Source organism: Gymnoscopelus microlampas (genome assembly GCF_963454915.1).
Source record: "Gymnoscopelus microlampas genome assembly, chromosome: 12".
In the NCBI taxonomy this organism is placed as follows: domain Eukaryota; kingdom Metazoa; phylum Chordata; class Actinopteri; order Myctophiformes; family Myctophidae; genus Gymnoscopelus; species Gymnoscopelus microlampas.
In genome coordinates this window covers 52,919,634-52,940,248 of record NC_139949.1, presented here as the reverse complement: position 1 = coordinate 52,940,248, position 20,615 = coordinate 52,919,634, and the positions used below count along the sequence as shown (strand labels likewise).

The 20,615-nt window shown below is 42.4% G+C and overlaps 1 protein-coding gene across 2 annotated transcripts in view; it reads right to left on the bottom strand.

Moving 5' to 3' along the window:
* Window positions 1-20,615, bottom strand: part of LOC311056905 (U2 snRNP-associated SURP motif-containing protein) — a 45,225-nt gene that overhangs the window by 5,850 nt on the left and 18,760 nt on the right. For both annotated transcript variants that reach the window (XM_084073751.1, XM_084073752.1), the window contains exons 9-18: window positions 15,985-16,187; window positions 15,121-15,164; window positions 13,903-14,007; window positions 13,189-13,255; window positions 11,545-11,723; window positions 7,853-8,015; window positions 6,876-6,955; window positions 6,672-6,759; window positions 4,640-4,765; window positions 2,222-2,444 (exon numbers count right to left, since the gene is read on the bottom strand). In XM_084073751.1, coding sequence (XP_083929877.1) covers window positions 2,222-2,444; window positions 4,640-4,765; window positions 6,672-6,759; window positions 6,876-6,955; window positions 7,853-8,015; window positions 11,545-11,723; window positions 13,189-13,255; window positions 13,903-14,007; window positions 15,121-15,164; window positions 15,985-16,187 — 1,278 coding nt within the window. The remainder of the gene's footprint in view (window positions 1-2,221; window positions 2,445-4,639; window positions 4,766-6,671; window positions 6,760-6,875; window positions 6,956-7,852; window positions 8,016-11,544; window positions 11,724-13,188; window positions 13,256-13,902; window positions 14,008-15,120; window positions 15,165-15,984; window positions 16,188-20,615) is intronic.

The window sequence follows — 20,615 nt, the reverse complement described above, 5'->3', positions numbered from 1 at the left end:
GTGAAAGAAGACGGAACTATCGGCGAAAAAGCGCCGAAATGTAGAAGCAGCGGCAGCTGAAGGAGCGCTAAAGCGGTGAAACGCGCCGGTGAAATGTCAACTTTCACTCTGCTGTCTGACCGGGGCCAATAACATCAGGACCAATCTGGGAACCCATCGCCAAATGAAAAGTAAAAACAGCGCCCTCTGCTGTTTTTTTCTCACTTGGCTCTGGGCCGAGGACAATGGAGCACTTGTGCGCAAGGAAACCAGGGTTTTGGTCTGCCCTCAGCGCTTCACTTCTGGTGGTGCGACTATGTTTTTAGTGGGAAGTGAGAGCACGGACAGTAAATCCCGCCCACTACATTTGATTGGGTAAAGCGCGGCCTGCTTCCTGATCTGAAGGCACGCCCACTTGTAGGTCAGTGCGTACACGTTATGACGGACCCTCGCGACAGATTCAAGCGGAGAGCAGAATCTGTTCTTGAGAGATTACATCAGGACAGATCCTACACCACCCATATTATCATGGACTGTTCACTCTGCTGCCCCCTCTGGCTAAAAGGTTCCACAGCATCCAGGTGCAAAACAGCTGGATTTCGCACTAGTTTCTCCCCCCCCCCCAGCCATAAGACTTGTGAACATTAAATAAGTGTAACATCATCTATATGCTGCTGAGGACTCCATGCTGTGCCATATTATTTTTGTCTCATTGTGAACTGACTGCGATTTTAGGTGTTTTGGGATTTTAACTAGGAGTACTTTTAGTTTTAGATGTCAATAAGCCAGTGGAACGGAATATCGTTCAATCATACATTTTATGTATTGTTGAATGACAATAAAATGATCTATCTATCGATCTTTAACCTTCTGTTCTGTAGTGGTTCTAGACAAGCCTAAGCTTAAAGGGATAGTTCACCCCAAAAAACACTTTTTTTCTGTCGATTAGTCACCCCATGAATACTTGAATTTATGGATATTTTTTAGTTTTTGTCTCATTCCTAAGACAATAATTAAGCGGTAGTGGCAGCGGTTCCGGTAGAAGACACTCCTTTGTGTCTCCTACCGGAACCGTTGCCCGTCATCAAATGATTGGCTTAGGAATGTGCATCGCTACGCGTTGTGAGCTTGTAGATCTGCTATTTTCAAATAGCCAATAGGTGGCTGAAGTGGTTAATATATGTTTTATAATAATAATCAAAATCTACAAAGTAACTAGTGTAATATAAGTTTTCAAATAATTGTAGTGAAGTAAAAGTACAGTATTTGCCTCTGAGATGTAGTGGAGTAGAAGTAAAAGTATTGAAATCTGGAAATATGTAAAGTAAAAGTACTTAAACATTTTACTTAAGTAAATGAACTTATCTCTTTCAGTGCCAGAGTATTTTCATAAAGTAGTGCCAGCAATTTTCGTTTTTTTTTGTTTTGTTATTTTGTCATTTCATTTTCAAATAGCTTGTCTATATGCAGTATTAAACTCATACGACAGTTCTACCAGTAGAGAGCGACAAATCGAGACATTGATCACCTCGTTGACTCGCTCGCCCCCTCCCAAACAGGCCGCCGGACGTCACATCCGGTCATAAACCGGATGTGACGTTTTCGACAATTTCTGATCGGGTTAAAATACGATGTTATACACGACTACGATGACTGATCGTCACCCAGACCAAAGAGAATAGACGTAGACCTCTCTGTTCGTTTTGTATAACGTGTGAAAAAACGTGACTTTCCCTATTCGGGCCCGAAAATGACCGCGGGAAAAAAAATGAGAATCTGCGTCATGAAACCGGAACCCAGTGACTCTGAAGGAGTCAGGAAGTTAAAGTGATCATGAGAAATAAACAGAATAGCGCGACCACAGTAAAAAGTAAAAACTCGGGATTTCTCTTTCTGGCAGCGAGGGTACTCTGGGAAAACTCGGGGTATCTCGGGGCGTGGCACTGAGAGAGTTAACCCATTGATACCGGGAACGCATCTGTGTCACTTTAGATGTCTTTGGCTATTCAAAAATAGCAGATATACAAGCTCATAGCGCGGCACAGAGTGCCGCGCTATGAGCTTGTAGATCTGCTATTTTTGAAAAATCGTGAAAATTATTTTTTTATATTTTTTTCCGATTTCTTTTTAGGATTTTGAATTTTTTTAGACGCTGGTTAAGTTACTTTACACCACTGATAATCATACCCCTGTACTTTTTGCAAACTGTTAATAAAGTATTGAATAAAGGCAGGTCTCTCACAGGGCATTCCGTCTATGTCGTCGGCGGCGCCGGCGGCTCCCAGCGGGACGCCGTCGATGTCGTCCACGGGCACGCCGTCCAGAGGGTCCCACCCCAAGGGGGCGCCGTCCAGGTCGTCCGCCGCCGCCGCGGGGGCGCCGCCGTCCAACGGCAGGCCGTCCAGCGGAGCGCCATCTAGTGGCAGGCCGTCCAGAGGAGCGCCGTCCAGGTCCGGAGACTCCTCCTACCGGAAGGGATGACGGACAGGAAGCAGTGTTGTTAATGTTCGTCGCGACTAAAACACTGTGTTGGTCGACGACCGTTTTTCACTGACGAACATTTACTCTTTAACATTGGCTGCCATGTACGCAGATCTGCGTTCTTTCAAAAAAAATTAAATAAAAAAAAAAGTTTTTTTTTAATTATTATTATTATTTTTTTTATTTTTTTATTTGACCCAAAGACCAAGGAGATATGATTTTTCGAACATTTAGACTCCCATCCACTTCCTTGTTAACTTAAAACTTAAGAATTCTGTATCTCGGCTCCTGAGTACTTTTTTTTTTTCATTGAAAAAGTCTGTAGAAAAAAAAAAAAAAAAGATGGCAGCCAATGTGTTAAGACCGGGAACGCATCTGTGTCATTTTAAGATTTCTTTGGCTATATAAAAATAGCAGATATACAAGCTCATAGCGCGGCACTCGGTGCCGCGCTATGAGCTTGTAGATCTGCTTTTTTTTTTTTTTTTAATGTGTGCAAATCTTTAGTTTGAATATATATATATATATACTTTTTGAAAGCGAAAGTTTGTAACTCAAATCTTTGCTTCTGGGGATTTTACAAATGTCTTCTAAATCCTAACAGGTCTTTTTTTCCTAAAGTTTTTTTTGTATTTATTTTTTACTTATGTTGCTATATTATCACTGGTTTTCAAACTTTTTTCATCTAAAACATATTTTGTTCCAGGGACCCCCAGAAGCAAAGATTTGAGTTAAAATGTATATAAAAGATTTGCACAAATTTTCACGATTAAAAATAAATAAATAGTAGATCTACAAGCTCATAGCGCGGCACTCGGTGCCGCGCTATGAGCTTGTAGATCTGCTATTTTTGAATAGTCAAAGAAATCTTAAAATGACACAGATGCGTTCGCTTCCCGGCCTTAAAGGCTTAAATAGCAAACTAAGCTATGATGACTAAATATGGTGACAATTTTGTCAACAAACTTTTTATTTTTTCTAACAATAAAGTACAACTTTGAACCTTGCACCACCGTAGACCCTAGCATCCGTATATACTGGGCAAAACATTCACAGGAAAAAAAGCCACGCTCGCGCTTGTAGATCGGCTATTGTTTGCCGCGAAGATATTTAACGTTGAGATGTATTTTGGTGATGATATTTGAACTGTTGGTGCTACTTGTGTACCTATATGTCTATGAATTGAATACCAAGGACCTTAATGGAAACAAGACCGCAAGGACTTTTTTGAACGGACCTTTTAGTGTGTTATAAATGTAACTGTGCTGTTTTACATTTTTGGCCTAATACAATTTTCAATCGATCAAGTGAAAACTAACCTACACAGCTCGGATCCAGTTTAAAACCCTGGTGCTAGCCTATAGGGCAGTGAAAGGAACAGCTCCTTCCTACCTCCGGGCTATGGTTGATGCTTACACCCCTGCCCGACCACTTTGGTCTGCCACCTCGGGGCGACTGATTGCCTCGTCACTCAAGGGTCCTTCTGGTCGATCAACACGGTCACGACTTTTTTTCTGTTCTGGCCCCACAGTGGTGGAATGAACTTCCCACTGAAGTCAGGACAGCAGAGACACTGATGTCAGGACAGCAGAGTCACTGATGTCAGGACAGCAGAGTCACTGATGTCAGGACAGCAGAGTCACTGCCCATCTTTCGCCGCAGGCTGAAAACCCACCTCTTCAGGAAACACTACCCTTCCTCTTTGTCTGGCTTACTTGTTGTTAACTAGTTGTACGAACTCTTGTTTTATTGTTGTACTGTTTTATTGGATCTTGCTTAGTCGATACAATTATTTGTTTTAGCTCTTGCTCATTTGATTTGGCTATTTTATCTCATGTGTTTATGAAAGTAGGTAGCTGATATATTGCACTTTTACCTATAGCGCTAGGTATACTCTTGGTTGCTTGTTTTTGCAGGAAATGCACTTAATACTTCTGGTGATTAGTAGTGTCGTTCCCTACCTATGTTGAATGCACTTATTGTAAGTCTCTTTGGATAAAAGCGTCTGCTAAATGACTGTAATGTAATGTAACCTGACGTCACCAGCATTTCCACGTGGGAGGAAAGCCCGGTATTCGTTCTAAAACGAGCCGTGTGATCCGATTTAGAAAAAAGGAAAACAAAATAATGGTGTTTCCGGTGGTTGGTTCCGGTTGGCGTCGCATTGTCATCAACGTACCTCAGGTTTGTCCATCATCTCGTCAGCTTTGACCAGACCCAGGAAGATGTTCTGTAAGGTGATCAGATAGGACTCAGGGTAGACGGCCCAGTCCTCCCACGCTCTGAAACAACCCATCACCTTTTGCTGGAAGGAGAAAAACACACGTCAGGACTCATTAGCAGTCACACAGTGAGTCCACAGGGCAGGCGTCCATCTCCTGTTCCTGTAGCGTGATGTCACAGGGACTTAGTGGTGGAAAGTATATTTACTTAAGTACTGTACTTAAGTACAATTTTGAGGCATTTGTACTTAACTTGAGTATTTCCAATTTCCAATACTTTTACTTCTACTCCACTACACCTCAGAGGCGAAAACTGTACTTTCACTCCACTACAATTATTTGAAAACTTTAGTTACTAGTTACTTTTCAGATGTAAATTATGATATTATGAAACATACATTAACTACTTTAGCCCTATTTTATACCTAGGCTATTTTCAAACATTTTAGTACTTTTACTTTTGGTACTTTAAGTACATTTTGATACCAATACCTTTGTACTTTTACTCAAGTAAATTTTGAATTCTGGACTCTTACTTGTAACAGAGTATTTCTATATTGCATTATTGACACTTTTACTTAAGTAAAGAATTTGAGTACTTTTACCACCACTGCAGGGACTTAACCCCCCAATCCAACCCTTGATGTTGAGTGCCAAGCAGGGAGACATGGGGGTCCCATTGGTATTGGTGTTTGGTATGACCCAGCCGGGGAATCAAACCTCCCCGACCTCCTAATCTCTCGGGACACTGCATTCATGATTTGAGGCATTTTGTTCCAAAAATGTGTTATGCTAAATTAGTTCAAAGAGAAGGTTGTGTGCACATCCCACGCCTGTATTTAGGCCAGGTGCTGGACATCAAGGAGTAATCAAGGAAAAGAAGGAGGAGGTCCGCACACTGTTTTAAGCTCCAAGAAACTCTTTTTTAATATGCAACGTTTCGACCCTTAGGTCTTCATCAGGCAAAATTTATGCTAAATTAGACCTGCTGGTGGCGCTATAACAGGCCAATGTGAAAAGGGTGGCATTTCTTCCTCGGCCTAGTGGGAATGTGCGTGTGAAATGTCACGGAAATGGCAAGCTGCGTTCATGATTTGAGGCATTTCGTTCAAAACGGACCAATCCTGCAAACTTTGGAAGACAATAAACCTTAGCCAATGAGGATGGAATATGGGTAATCGGACAGATCCGTGTTGATCACGTGACTATAGAGATACTGTGTACCGATTTGCATGACGTTTGGATAAAATCTGTAGGAGTACTATCAAAAAATGGGTTTTGCACAAATCGGCCTCCTGGTGGCGCTATAACAGGCCCATGTGAAAGATTTGGGGCAGAGGTTCTGAATTGGCATCCAGGGAGTGTGTGTGTGCACAGTTTCGCAGCGACCGGGCCAACGGTGCCGGAGATTAGCTGCTAACGGACGTACAGGACACACGGACGGACGGACACACGGACGGACGGACGGACTGACAGGGGGCAAAACATACTCTCTCGCCATGCCTTCGGCCTGGCGGAGACAATAAGCTCTTGTGCAGGGACGTGCACAGATAGACTCTAGGTGGTGCTAGAGCACCTGCCCTTTGCCCTCTCAGAAGTGCTCTTTTGAAAAAAGGGGGTCTTCAACAGGGGGTCCGGGACCCCTAGGGGGTCCTCAGAGTTACTACAGGGGGTCCGCCAAATCTTTATGTGATATGATTTTTCTTTTTACCATAACCACTCGAAACCTAGCATCCCTTTTCTGAGGAGAACTTTAGCCAAAAATAGCAGATCTACAAGCCCACAACGCCTCGCGCTGCGAGGCGTTGTGGGCTTGTAGATCGGCTATTTTTGGCAAAGAGGTATAGGTGTAGAGGGAAAAAAGAGCAGACCAAGTAAACAAAAAAAAGTATAATTTACTTGAGCACCTGCCCCTCAAAATGTCTGTGCACGCCACTGCTCTTATGTTCACGTATGCATTCTGTGTCAATAAAAACATCAATCATTCACCTTGAACTGCTCGGCTTGCAGTCTGGCCTGTATGTTCTTGTACGCCAAGTTCATGTCTGCGAAAATCTGTGGAAGCTTTATTTCAAAGCTGGACAAAAAGTGAGACGGACACGCCTTGTTGAAGATACATGACACATGAACCACCGCCAGAAACATGCATTACATATTCAGACAGTTATGCTGAAGTGAAGGTGTGCTTCTTACTATTTGCGGTAATAAGAAGCGTTGGCCACTTTGGCGCAGGAGTTGTGTAAGATGTCGGATATGAGGTACAATCTGGCGATCTGTGGAAATCACAACAAGACATTTTACTCCACTACTTATTTCTTTGTTAAAATAAGTGTTAAGTATAGATAGTAATCATTGCTTTAGCATGTTTGTTCAGTAACAGGCGTCTGTCTCTCCAACTCTTCAGTAAACTACGTTTTCAGGACGGGATATGGATTTTATCCAATCAGGAGAGAGAACTTCTACAGGATACATGGATAAGCAAGTGAAACTGGAACACTTTCTCTCCTGATTGGATCACATTGGCGGCGATATTATAGTTATTATAAACAATAAAGCTATTCAAAAATATCCTCTCCGTCTGGTGGAAACCTCATATGTTCCAAAACTGTGACTTTTCAGGATTGAAATTCAAAAGCATCAAGAGTAGCAGATCTACAAGCTCAAAACTACAAGTTTCGAGCTTGTAGATCTGCTACTCTTGATGCTTTTGTGTGGCGCTGTGGAAACGCATCCGTGTCATTTTAGACTTCTTTGGCTATTCAAAAATAGCAGATCTACAAGCTCATAACGCGGCACCGAGTGCCGCGCTATGAGCTTGTAGATCTCTGGTATTTTTGAAAAATCGCGAAAATGTGTGCAAATCTTTGAAAATATAAATAGATTTTCTACATTTGTAACTCAAATCTTTGCTTCTGGGGGGGTCCCTGGAACAACATATTTTGATGGGGATTGGCGGTCAAAAACATATCATTTTGGGGGTACTTGACACAAAAAAAAAAAAAATAGCAGATCTACAAGCTCGTAGCTTGTAGATCTGCTATGTTTGAATAGCCAAAGAAATCTAAAATGACACAGATGCGTTCCTGGTCTTAATGAGGACACAAGATAATAGGTTTCTGCCCGACAACAACAACGACGCCGCTATAATAAAGGTGATTGGCCAGACAGACCTTCTTCTGCAGCGGCGTCTGGATCAGCCCGAAGGACTCAGCGATGTGAGACACCACCTCCTCTGCTGCCTCCGCCCGGTCCAGGCAGAACACCATGGCACCGCTCACCTCCTCCCTGCACGGGGTTAACTCCTTCACCAAGCCCTCCAGCCTCTGTCTGTGTCTGAAACATAACATCATTATTACAATCATTAGAACAGGGGGTCCGGGAGGCCCCTAGGGGGTCCTCAGAGTTACTCCCAATACATCATGATGTATTGGGAGAAACCAAGCAAGTATTAAATCAGACACTAAGCACCCTCACAGCCCAAATGGAATGTTCCTCTATTGCATAACATATTTTTTGCATGATTTGACAGAGAGATTGGCAGTGGAATCAGACTGATTTGACTGCCAATCTCAGTCAAATCATGCAAAAAAAATATATATATTAAAAAAATAAATTAAAAAAATGAAGGGGTGTTGCATTAGTCGACTATTGGCAATTGGTCGCCAATTAGATTCGACTATACAAATCCTTAGTCGGGTACAGGCCTACACTGTGTTATAGGTCCAGGTCTGCATCCTACCTGAACTACATGGGGTCCTTCAAATCTTTGTGTGATATGATTTTTTGTTTTACCTTAACCACTCGAACCCTTGCATCCCTTTTTCTGAGGAGAACTTTAGCCAAAAATAGCCGATCTACAAGCTCACAACGCCTCGCAGTGAGCTTGTAGATCGGCTATTTTTGGCAAAGAGGTGTAGGTGATGTGGGGAAAAAAAGAGCAGACCACGTAAACAAAAAAAGAAAGAATCTGAAACACAATTTGATACGATATAGAGGGGGTCCCTGCTTCATCTCTCTCTCTCTCAGCTAGGGGGTCCTTGGCCTGGAAACGTTGAAGACCCCTGCTTTATACTAACAACACGACACAGCTGACCTCCTCTCTAAGAGAGGTTAAAGGATCTACACCATGCATTTAAAATATATATTTAATATTTAATATCATATTGTTTATGTCCCTCAAAGGTTTTTCAAAAGGTTTGAGCCTAAATGCTCATTCCAACTAACTTCTCTCTGGCTTATAAAGCACTTTCACCTGCAATACCACAATGTCCTGATTTGACAATTTTTTTATTTTTACGGGGCCAGAGCTCAGCTCTGGACCTGTTTTATTATTCACTTTATTCTGTCGCAGTTCTGGCTGAACCGCGCTGTCGCTTTTTACGAAACTAGGACATATGGTAGATGGTCATGAAAAACAATCAAGAAATATTTCTCACAATCTTTCGTCCAAAGGTGGCGCTATAGCACTCAATTGAAAATGGCAACTTTGAACAGGTACAACTCATGCCCTGTTTGACCTACAGCCATGAAACTTGGATACACATATGCGTCTCCTCATGCTGAACAACTTTCACACTCTGACTTTTGACCTCTGACCTTTAGATCTCCCACCATTTTGAATTATATGAAAAACAGTCATTGGCTCCTAACTTCTGCATTTTTTCACTTATGGAAAATCCGTTGGAAATTTTTGTAGGCAGTGGTCCAAAGTTCAAGTGTCAAACGTTTCGTGCAGATTGCTCAAAAATCCCAGGAGGAGATAGATTTTAACTATTACAGTTTTATGAACATTATTCATCTGTGCCTAAAACATACATGCAGACTCACATTTCTTTGAAACTTTGCAGAAATGTACAGGGTCATTCCAAATATCACTGAAACCAATCTTACTCCAATTGGCCAAAAGGGGGCGCTATAGCAATTTTTTGAAAAGGCAGACTTTAAACAGGCATAAGTCATGCCTCGTTTGGCCGAAAGTCGTGAAACTTGCTTACACATGTGCCTTGACTCATGAGGAACACACGTATCGATTTGACCATTAAGCTCCGCCCTTAGATTTTCCGCAATTTTGAGCAGTTTGAAAAATACTTGTTTTTGCCAGTTCTGGCTTAACCGTGCATACGCTTTTTACGAAACTCGGCCATATGGTAGATGCTCATGAAAAACTACCAAGAAATAATTCTCACACTCATTCGTCAAAGGGTGGCGCTATAGCACTCAATTGAAAGTGCCAACTTTGAACAGGTACAACTCATGCCCTGTTTGACCTACAACCATGAAACTTCGATACACACATGCGTCTCTTCATGCCCGACAACTTTTGTGGTCTGACTTTTGACCTCTGACCTTTAGATCGCCCACCATTTTGAATTATATGTAAAACAGTCATTGGCTCCTAACTTCTGCATTTTTTCACTTATGGAAAATCCGTTGGAAATTTTTGTAGGCAGTGGTCCAAAGTTCAAGTGTTAAACGTTTCGTGCAGATTGCTCAAAAATCCCAGGAGGAGATAGATTTTAACTATTACAGTTTTATAAAAACATACATGCAGACTCACATTTCTTTGAAACTTTGCAGAAATGTACAGGGTCATTCCAAATATCACTGAAACCAATCTCACTCCAATTGGCCAAAAGGGGGCGCTATAGCAATTTTTTGAAAAGGCAGACTTTAAACAGGCATAAGTCATGCCTCGTTTGGCCGAAAGTCGTGAAACTTGCTTACACATGTGCCTTGACTCATGAGGAACACGCGTATCGATTTGACCATTAAGCTCCGCCCTTAGATTGGCCGCAATTTTGAGCAGTTTGAAAAACACTTAAACCCAGGATTTTTCAGCTATTTGCGTGAAACTGTATCATCTGTGTGATCTCCTTTTTCACAGTTACTTGTCTGTTGGGCCAATGGCGTCTCCCTTAAATTAATGCCTCATTATCTCAAGGTCGCCAGTTCAAGCCTCACTTGATGCAGACTTAATTTAAGTTGAATTGCAAACAACATGACTGTATCAATGAATACATGTGCAAATGGTAAAGATAACCTGAAATGCTTATTTGAGAGTGCGTTTTTTCAACGTATGACATACTTTATCTGAAAATAGCTGATCTACAATCTCACAACTTTTCATGGTTTGTGAGCTTGTAGATCGGCTACTTTCACTAGTTTTGGTTCTGAGGAGATGTACAATTTCTTCATTGGTAAATGGTTTGTGAACGAGTGATCTTAGTGTTAGTGAAACAGGGGCTTAGTTCATGAAAGAAGGCAAGAGTTTATGATCTTCAACAGACAATATCAGCCTGGACAAAGCTATAGCACTATAGGTAGTGTTGCAGCCTATTAGTCTGAAGGTTGAGAGTTCGAATCCTGTTAATGGCAGTAGGTTGAGATGTCCAATCAAACCATTATGTTTCCATCTCTCTCTCTCATCAATCTATTGTTTCCATGTCACTCTCTCTCTCTTCAATCTATTCCGTTTCCATGTCTCTCTCTCTCTCTATTCACTGGCCCCGTATTATCGCTGCTTGCAGCTATATTTTTATTTTATTTTTTATGTTGGAACTGAAAAACAGGAGGGATTGACATCACTTTCGGGGGGAAATCAGTTTGGCCTGTTTTGAGACCAATTTACATAAAACCGCAGATATGCTGTGAACTGGGGTATTTTTGGGGCATAGAAGAGAGGTAGGGGAGACCAAGAACACACAAAAAAGAAGAAAAAGTTAAAATTCATGTAGTAGACCCTTTAAATTATTGATTAGCGCTGGTCTTATTTTAAATAATTGATTCAATTGATTAGTTCAACTGCTGCAGCCTTGGTGACGATAGCCAGCTAGACGGCTAACCTGACTGTGTTCTTACTCACTCTGCTTTAAGCTGTCCTTTCTTCACCTCCTCTTCCTCCTCCTGTGAAGCGTTCTCCTCCTCCTCCTCCTCCTCCTCCTGGTTGTCGTGGAGATAGGGGTTTAGGGGCGGCGGCCTCCACACCGAGCCCCCGCGGAACATCCGGAAGTCCGAGCCGCGCCACTCGCTAGGCCCCTCCCCCTAAGAGGAGGACACAGCCAAAGATGGTGGAGTTAGAAAGATAGGCCGTCAGTCCTAATAGACCATATTCACACGGCGGCCATGTTGCCATTATGTCAATGAGGTGCCACCCCGGTTGCCACGGCAACGGGGTGTCACTTTCAATGTTAACACATCGATTGCCAAGATCGAGTTAACTCGATTAATAGCAAAAAAAAAAATCAAACATTTCAAAAACATTTTTCTTTTTTTTTTACTTAAAAAAAAAAAAAAATGACCCAAAGACCAAGGAGATATGAATTTTCGAAGATCTTTACTCTCAGCCACTTCCTTGTTAACTTAAAACTTTAAAATTTTGTATCTCGGCTCCTGAGTACTTTTTTTTTTTTCATTGAAAAATCTCTGGCATGAATAACAATAGGCAGTGAAAATAATTCAGGCAGTCAATGTGTTAAATTACAAAATGGCCGCCGTGTGAATATGGTCTATTGTAGCCACTAGAGAGCAGTGTCTCCCAAACGCTTTGGGTCGCGGACCAATTCTTATGGGTCGCAAGTAAATATTCCCTTTTTTTGGTTTCCTACATAACAAATATGTATATATATATATATATTTCATATGTTAAAAAAAAAGTTTAAACAAAATAATCAAAACTTTTAATCAATTAAACTCATTCACTGCCAATGACATGTTTGGCCCACCATGACAATAGTCACACTAACAAATGCATTTCCCACATAATGTGGCACTACAGCAGTGTTAGTGTTTAACACTACAGCAGTGTTAGTGTTTAACACTACAGCAGTGTTAGTGTTTAACACATTGAGACCTGAAGCCGATTCTACATGTCTCCTAAATCCCGACAGTTTTCTGAAAAACGTATGTTTCTATATCAGTGGTGCTCAAACTTTCTTCATGTCAAGGACCCCGAAAATTATATGTATTTGGGCGCGGACCCCCATCAAAATTGGCACACACAATTGGCACACACACACACCTGCAGAATGGAGTACAGCTTCCAGCGGTAGTACACGCGTGCACACTCACTCACAGACACACACACACACACACACACACACACACACACACACACATACACACACACACCAGTGGCGCAGCCAGAACGCTAGTATAGGTTGGGCCTAAGCAGGAGCGGGTGGGCATGCACGTGGATTTGGGCGTTTTGGGGCGTTTTTTGGTCACTTTATTTTGGTTGTAGGGTTAGGTTAAGTTATCTAATTCTTATTTTTGCCCGATTTTACAGATTTTTTATCAAAAAAATAATCATAAAAAAACAAATCGATTGGGTGGGCCAGCTTTCTATGTGGGTGGGCGGCCCAACCAGGCCCACCCATGGCTGCCCCCCTGACGCACGCACGCGCGCGCGCACACACGCACACACACACACACACACACACACACACACACACACACACACACACACACACACACACACACACACACACACACACACACACACACACACCTGCAGAATGGAGTAGAGCTTCCAGCGGTAGTACACGTGGTCTTGGCTCTTGTTGTCAAACAGGAATCTGAAAGACAGTAAAGGAGAAACATTTATGTTATTAATGTTGTCAACATCATCTTTACGTGTGTTTTCCAATTTCCAATTTTCAGTACTTTTACTTCTACTCCACCTCAGAGCAATTCATTTAGGCAGCACTGTATTATTAGTCTATTAGTCGAATAGTCGACTAATTAGTCGAGGGATGTCTGAGTCGACTGCCAATATCTTAGTCGAATTGAAAGAAGAAAAAAAAATGTAAAAGAAAAAACTTTCTTTTTTATTTGACTGAGAGATTGGCCTAGTTTGTTATATTAATTAACTAATAGTTTGCCAAAAATAGGATATACATCATGATGTATTGGGAGAAACCAAGCAAGTATTAAATCAGACACTAAGCACCCTCACAGCCCAAATGGAATGTTCCTCTATTGCATAACATATTTTTTGCATGATTTGACAGAGAGATTGGCAGTGGAATCAGACTGATTTGACTGCCAATCTCTCAGTCAAATCATGCAAAAAAAATATATATATTAAAAAAATAAATTAAAAAAATGAAGGGGTGTTGCATTAGTCGACTATTGGCAATTGGTCGCCAATTAGATTCGACTATACAAATCCTTAGTCGGGTACAGGCCTACACTGTGTTATAGGTCCAGGTCTGCATCCTACCTGAAGTCAGGATTGTTCTTCTCTTTGTTCATGATGATGGCTTCAAACATAGGCCCCTCCCTCACCACAAACTCTATCATTCTGTGGATGAGTCCCAACAGGCTTCTATGGAGAGGGAGAGAGGGGGAGAGAGAGAGAGAGAGAGAGAGAGAGAGAGAGAGAGAGAGAGAGAGAGAGAGAGAGAGGGAGAGAGAGAGAGAGAGAGATAATTGTGACAGGCCTATGTTTGTGTGGTCTGTGTGTGTGTGTGTGTGTGTGTGTGTGTGTGTGTGTGTGTGTGTGTGTGTGTGTGTGTGTGTGTGTGTGTGTGTGTGTGTGTATGCGCGCAAGCGCGTGTGTGTGTGTGTGTGTTAGGGTTGTCAACTTAATTCCTCAGAAATGATATTCGAATATTGGTCTTAAAAATGTGCAGATATTCGAATATATTCAAATATTATTATTATAACTTTTTAGAAACAATACAAAAAACAATGTATCGAGTGCTCGGATCCAATAAAACATATCTTTTGTTTGTTTTTATAACTTGATACATTGTTGTCTGTATTGTCCCTGTCAAATAAACAATATTGTTTTATATTCGAATATCAATTTTCATATTCGAATATACATATTTTCCCCATATTCGAGGAATATTTGATATTAGAATATTAATTCACCAGCCCTAGTGTGTGTGTGTGTGTGTGTGTGTGTGTGTGTGTGTGTGTGTGTGTGTGTGTGTGTGTGTGTGTGTGTGTGTGTGTGTGTGTGTGTGTGTGCAGGGACGTGCACAGATAGATTCTAGGTGGTGCTAGAGCACCTGCCCTTTGCCCTCTTGACCAGAAGTGCCCTTTTGAAAAAAATAAAAGGTTACAGCAGGGGTCTTCAACAGGGGGTCTGGGACCCCAAGGGGGTCCTCAGAGTTACTATAGGGGGTCCGCCAAATCTTTATGTGATATGATTTTTCTTTTTACCATAACCACTCGAAACCTAGCATCCCTTTTCTGAGGAGAACTTAAGCCAAAAATAGCAGATCTACAAGCTCACTGCGAGGCGTTGTGGGCTTGTAGATCGGCTATTTTTGGCAAAGAGGCAAACAAAACAGAACAAAAAAAAAGTAAAATTTACTTGAGCACCTGCCCCTCAAAATGTCTGTGCACGCCACTGTGTGTGTGTGTGTGTGTGTGTGTGTGTGTGTGTGTGTGTGTGTGTGTGTGTGTGTGTGTGTGTGTGTGTGTGTACCTCTCGGTGGGGATAACCACTCTGACTATGGCTTCGGACAGAGTCTGCTCGCGACGCCAAACCGAACGATGAAAAACATGAAAACATAAAGACATCAGGTGAGCATTCAGACACATTGAACACATGCAGCACAGAAGACCATCAACACAGACCTGACGGTTCTGATTCTAAACATGGGGTATGAGGGAAGCCCCGGGGTCCCCGAGCTGAACGATTAGGGACCCTTACGGGTCTGTAACTCTGAGTGTACAAATGGAACCAAATGGACCCTTACAGTGGTGGAAAAAGTACTCAAACGTTTTACTTAGTAGTAAAAGTATCAATAATGCAAAGTAGAAGTACTCTGTTAGAAGTAAAAAATGTACTTGAGTAAAAGTACAAAAGTATTGGCATCAAAATATACCTGAAGTACCAAAAGTAATAGTACTAAAATGTTTGAAAATAGCCGATCTACAAGCTCACAACGTGTCATATCGCGACGCGTTGTGAGCTTGTAGATCTGCTATTTTCAAATAGCCTAGGTATAAAATAGGGCTAAAGTAGTTAATGTATGTTTTATAATGTAATCATTTATATCTGCAAATTAACTAGTAACTAAACTTTTCAAATAATTGTAGTGGAGTAAAAGTACAATATTTGCCTCTGAGATGTAGTGGAGTAAAAATATTATATGAAGTAAAAAATATTGGAAAATGGAAATACTCAAGTAAAACACAAATACCTCTAAACTGTACTTAAGTACAGTACTTAAGTACATTTACTTTCCACCACTAATCAATAGAAAACACAGTCATTTTGGGGGTGAACTATCCCTTTACGTGGCTTTTTTCCCCCCACCCCTTGGTAAAGCGTGACGACGCTGACCTTGTCGAACTCGTCCCGGGGCCTCTCCGGTGGCCGGGTGAAGTCGTTGCGGAAGCGGTCCTTGGGCTGCGCGTTGAAGGGAAGGCCAGAAGGGGGCGGCGGCGCGGCCTTCTTGAGCACCATGGCCCTGTAGAGAGGCTGAGGCGGGATGCGGACCGCCTTGCCCCAGCCCAGCTTCATCTCCATGCCCATCACCACCTTACCTGCAGGATATGAACACAGTTTGGGGTAATTTTAAAGTAATACTAGGTAACTTTTTCAACAAAACTAAAGTTAAATTGTATATCTTTTGTGAGTGGCAAATGTTTCACAACACCCACTCCATGAATTTCTCCCCCGAAAGCCTTTTATAAACTATTTTCTATTGAAACGGTGGCCAGGGTGTCATTCCCGCAAAAATGGCGTCATCCGGCCGGAAAACGGAAACGGAAATGCACCGGTTTCCTGTTTGGCCAGGAACTACCGCACCGGTTTCCTGTTTGGCCAGGAACTACCGCACCGGTTTCCTGTTTGGCCAGGAACTACCGCGCTAATAACAAAAAGGAATCTCACGCTGTTTTTAAGAGATTGTAGGATTTGAAGATGGAAAAACCACAGCAAAAGAAAACACAGCTCACGGTAACTAAAGCTCCACTGGCTAAGAGAAACGATCCACAGATAATATAAAATCATTAAAAGAACGCTTTTTGAAACGCCTCCGTCTTCCGGTGAAAACAAATGGAATTCTGGGTAACGCAGGAATAAACGAACGACCTGCAGTGACGGTAATGACCAGCAGAGGCTGTTAAAAATCGTTATTTGTGGATCTGCATTGTATTACTTTAAGAATCAATAAACAAAGAGTGGAAAAAGGAGAGGAAGAACCGGCAGCCCAGCTGCTTACTTGGGCAGTGCTCAATATGCCATAATAGGGCAATGATCAGGCATCGACTTCCCTCATTGGCCAACCGAACCCATTGACGTCACCGATTGGCTAAGCTTTGCGGGACGTTGGTGCAACTGTAATCATTATAAACGGTAGCGAACACAATAGAACTCAGTTATTCAAAACTTTAGTAATCAACTTTGATGTGAGTTGCTGCCGTTGTTGTGAAATGTTTTGCTGGTCAGTGCATTTGAAAGGAGTAACAAATCGTGGGTGTTTCCCTGTTGTAGCAATTGGGTACAAAGTGTACCATTTTGAAGGGTCAAGAAGAGAAATTGAAGTGCACATCTTCAACACTGTGTCATTAAGCTGGATCCACTTTCCCCCGGTGACAACTGGAAGAGAAGAACGCCCCCTTGAGGTTCCCAACATGCTCAAGGGCTACACAGCTGTGCCGTTAGAAGATACCGTGTACATCTGGGGAGGGGATAGGAGGTGGGAGTACAGCAACGTGCTTTATGCATTTGATGTCGGCGCCCACAGATGGTCCAAACCCAAGGTGTCAGGAACTGTTCCAGAGTGGAGGGGCGACCATTCAGCCTGTGTCTTGGGGAAGGTCATGTTTATCTATGGAGGAGAGAACCGGGTGACTGATCTTTATTTTGATGACATTTACAAGTTGGACACCAGCACGATGGTCTGGTCTTTAATTGACACTTTACCACCTGATTTACATTATCACTTTGCCACCATCATCGGGACCAAGATGTTTGCAGCTGGGGGCGTGGGTTACGGCTTCAGTGTGTTTGACACAGAGACGAACAGCTGGCTGAACACGCCTTCTGCACAGCCTCTTCCAGACGCACGTAGCGGACATTCAGCCTTTGCCTACAACGGAGAGCTGTACGTATGCGGTGACCACACCTTCAGCGATCTGTGGAAATTAAACGCTGGGACCTTCTCCTGGACGAGGGTCGAAGCCAAAGGGAACGGCCCCAGTGCAGCTCCTTGTACATCCTGTTGCATGGTGGGAGATCGTATCATCATGATCGTTGGAAGTTGCATAAAACCTGCTGACCTGTACATCTTAGACTTAAGTCCTAGTCTGAAGACGTTATGTAAGCTGGCAGTTATTCAGTACGATCTGGGGCAGTCTGAACTCCCACACGACATCCGGTGGGAACTGAGAGCCATGACGAAAAGACAAAACAGCGAGGCAATTGATGATTTGATTGCAATTGTTGATTGATTTCTAATTTGATTTCTGGTCCACCTTTGGAGTTACATCATGGCAAAGGTAACTACACAACCCACACCTCTACCAGAGTGGTATTGCCCTTTAACAATTCATTCAGTGACCACGCACGTGCACATGTGCGTGTGCTGTGCGTGTGGGAGGAAATAATTATGGTATAGCCTCCGAAAAATCCTAAAACACACCAGTGGGACGCACTGCTTTAGAGAAGTGGAGATACTGTACGAGTGGGAGAATGAAGCACTGCTTTAGAGAAGAGAACATGTTTCACGTGTTTTTACCGCTATGGCGCAACGTGCCAATGACGTGTTTGACGTGATTTTGAAAAAATAAAAATAAAAAACATGTTCAGAACCCAAGAGATCATTGAAGATGTGCAGCTCCATCCACTCCTTGTTTAACTTATAACTGAAAAAAGGCTGTATCTCGCTTCCTAAGCACTTTCTTTTTTTTACCTTGAAAAAATCTCTGGCACTGGAACAACATAGCCAGAAATAATTCCGGCAATTCTGGCACTCAAAGAGTTAAGAGAAGTGAACGAGTGGGAGAATGCATCTTTTCCTCAGACTCTGGGAGAAAGCACTGAACCTTCTAGGAATCCAGTGTAATGAGGCATGAAGAGGACTTGTCCAGCTGAGTTGTTATTGTCATGGTTAGTGATGTGATGACTGTTACAGTTGAATCATGCATGTAACTCTATGTAACTATGTAACTATGTAACTCTATGTAACTATGTAACTCTATGTAACTATGTAACTATGTAACTCTATGTAACTATGTAACTCTATGTAACTACGTAACTATGTAAATCTATGTAACTTTATGTAACACTATTTAACTCTATGTAACTTTATGTAACACTATTTAACTCTATGTAACTTTATGTAACATCATGGACATGGATCAATTGAATGATGTATGTAACTGTGACCAAACATGCAAACATTCATTCTACTGATCTGAGCTACAACTGCTTTTTTTTTTCTTAATTCATTGTCAATAAAAAAGAAATAAACATTTTGAGGGGCAGGTGCTCAAGTAAATAATACTTGTTGTTTTTTTACTTGCTTGTTACTTGGTCTGCTCTTTTTTCCCTCTACACCTATACCTCTTTGCCAAAAAATAGCCGATCTACAAGCTCACAACGCCTCGCAGCGCGAGGCGTTGTGAGCTTGTAGATCTGCTATTTTTGGCTAAAGTTCTCCTCAGAAAAGGGATGCTAGGTTTCGAGTGGTTATGGTAAAAAAGAAAAATCACATCACATAAAGATTTGGCGGACCCCCTGTAGTAGCTCTGAGGACCCCCTAGGGGTCCCGGACCCCCTGTTGAAGACCCCTGCTGTAAACTGAAAAGAAAAAAAAAAAAAAATTTTTTTTTCAAAAGGGCACTTCTGGTCAAGAGGGCAAAGGGCAGGTGCTCTAGCACCACCTAGAGTCTATCTGTGCACGTCCCTGCTTCTGTCATGTTTGATTATTCTTTCCATCCACACACCCTGCACTACACCATGTTCCACTCATGCACACTTACACCACTGATTTACTAATCTCTCAAGACCAGATTCAGAGCTACGCTACTGAATCTGTCGAGAGCCCCGTTCAGAACGTGTGCGCGTTAGCTTACGAGTGGGCGTGCCTTCAGATTCAGGAAGCAGGCCGCGCTTTACCCAATCAAATGTAGTGGGCGGGATTTACTGTCTGTGCGCTCGCTTCCCACTGAAAACAAACCGAAACTCATTTAACAATAGCGTCCTTGAAGCAGACACTCTTTCATCATAGAAACAAGTGGGCTTATAACCAAAACCATCCATGTTCTCTGGGAGAAGTGGTGTTAGTGTTCCGTGTAGAAATATTGCTAGTAGGGATGAAAACATAGTCGCACCAACGGAAGTGAAAGGCTGAAGGCAGACCAAAACCCCGGTTTCCCTGAGCACGGGTCGTCCGCTCAGCTCCGCCCAGAGCCAAGTGAATAAGTAAAAAACAGCAGAGGGCGCTGTTTTTCCTTTTTATTTGGCGATGGGTTCCCAGACTGCTGATTTACTGACTCCACACCTCATTGGATCCTTACTGTTATGATGTCCCTCTACTTTCAGTTATACTGCAGTACAGTTGCTTATGTTAGCGTTATTATCGAATAACCATTCTTTGCTACACTTTCCGTTGGTCTCCCTCCCATATTATTTGTCGTGGCAAGAGCCAGCCATGACAGGTGCAACAGCAGTGGCAACACAGACACGTGTCGGGTGTTTGTTTGTTTTTTACCATTTTGGAACCGAAACGGCGGACGAACCAGAATCCATATGCAGAGGCGGAATTAGAGTCGATGTGTTTAATGCATATTATGGTGAATGGTGGAGCAGAGCTGTACCGTTGAGTGAAGCCATGGCCCTCTGTGTGTGTTTAAAGTACTACTAGGTAACTTTTTCAACAAAACTAAAGTTAAATTGTATATCTTCTGTGAGTGGCAAATGTTTCACAACGCCCGCTCCATGAATTTCACCCCCGAATGCCTTTC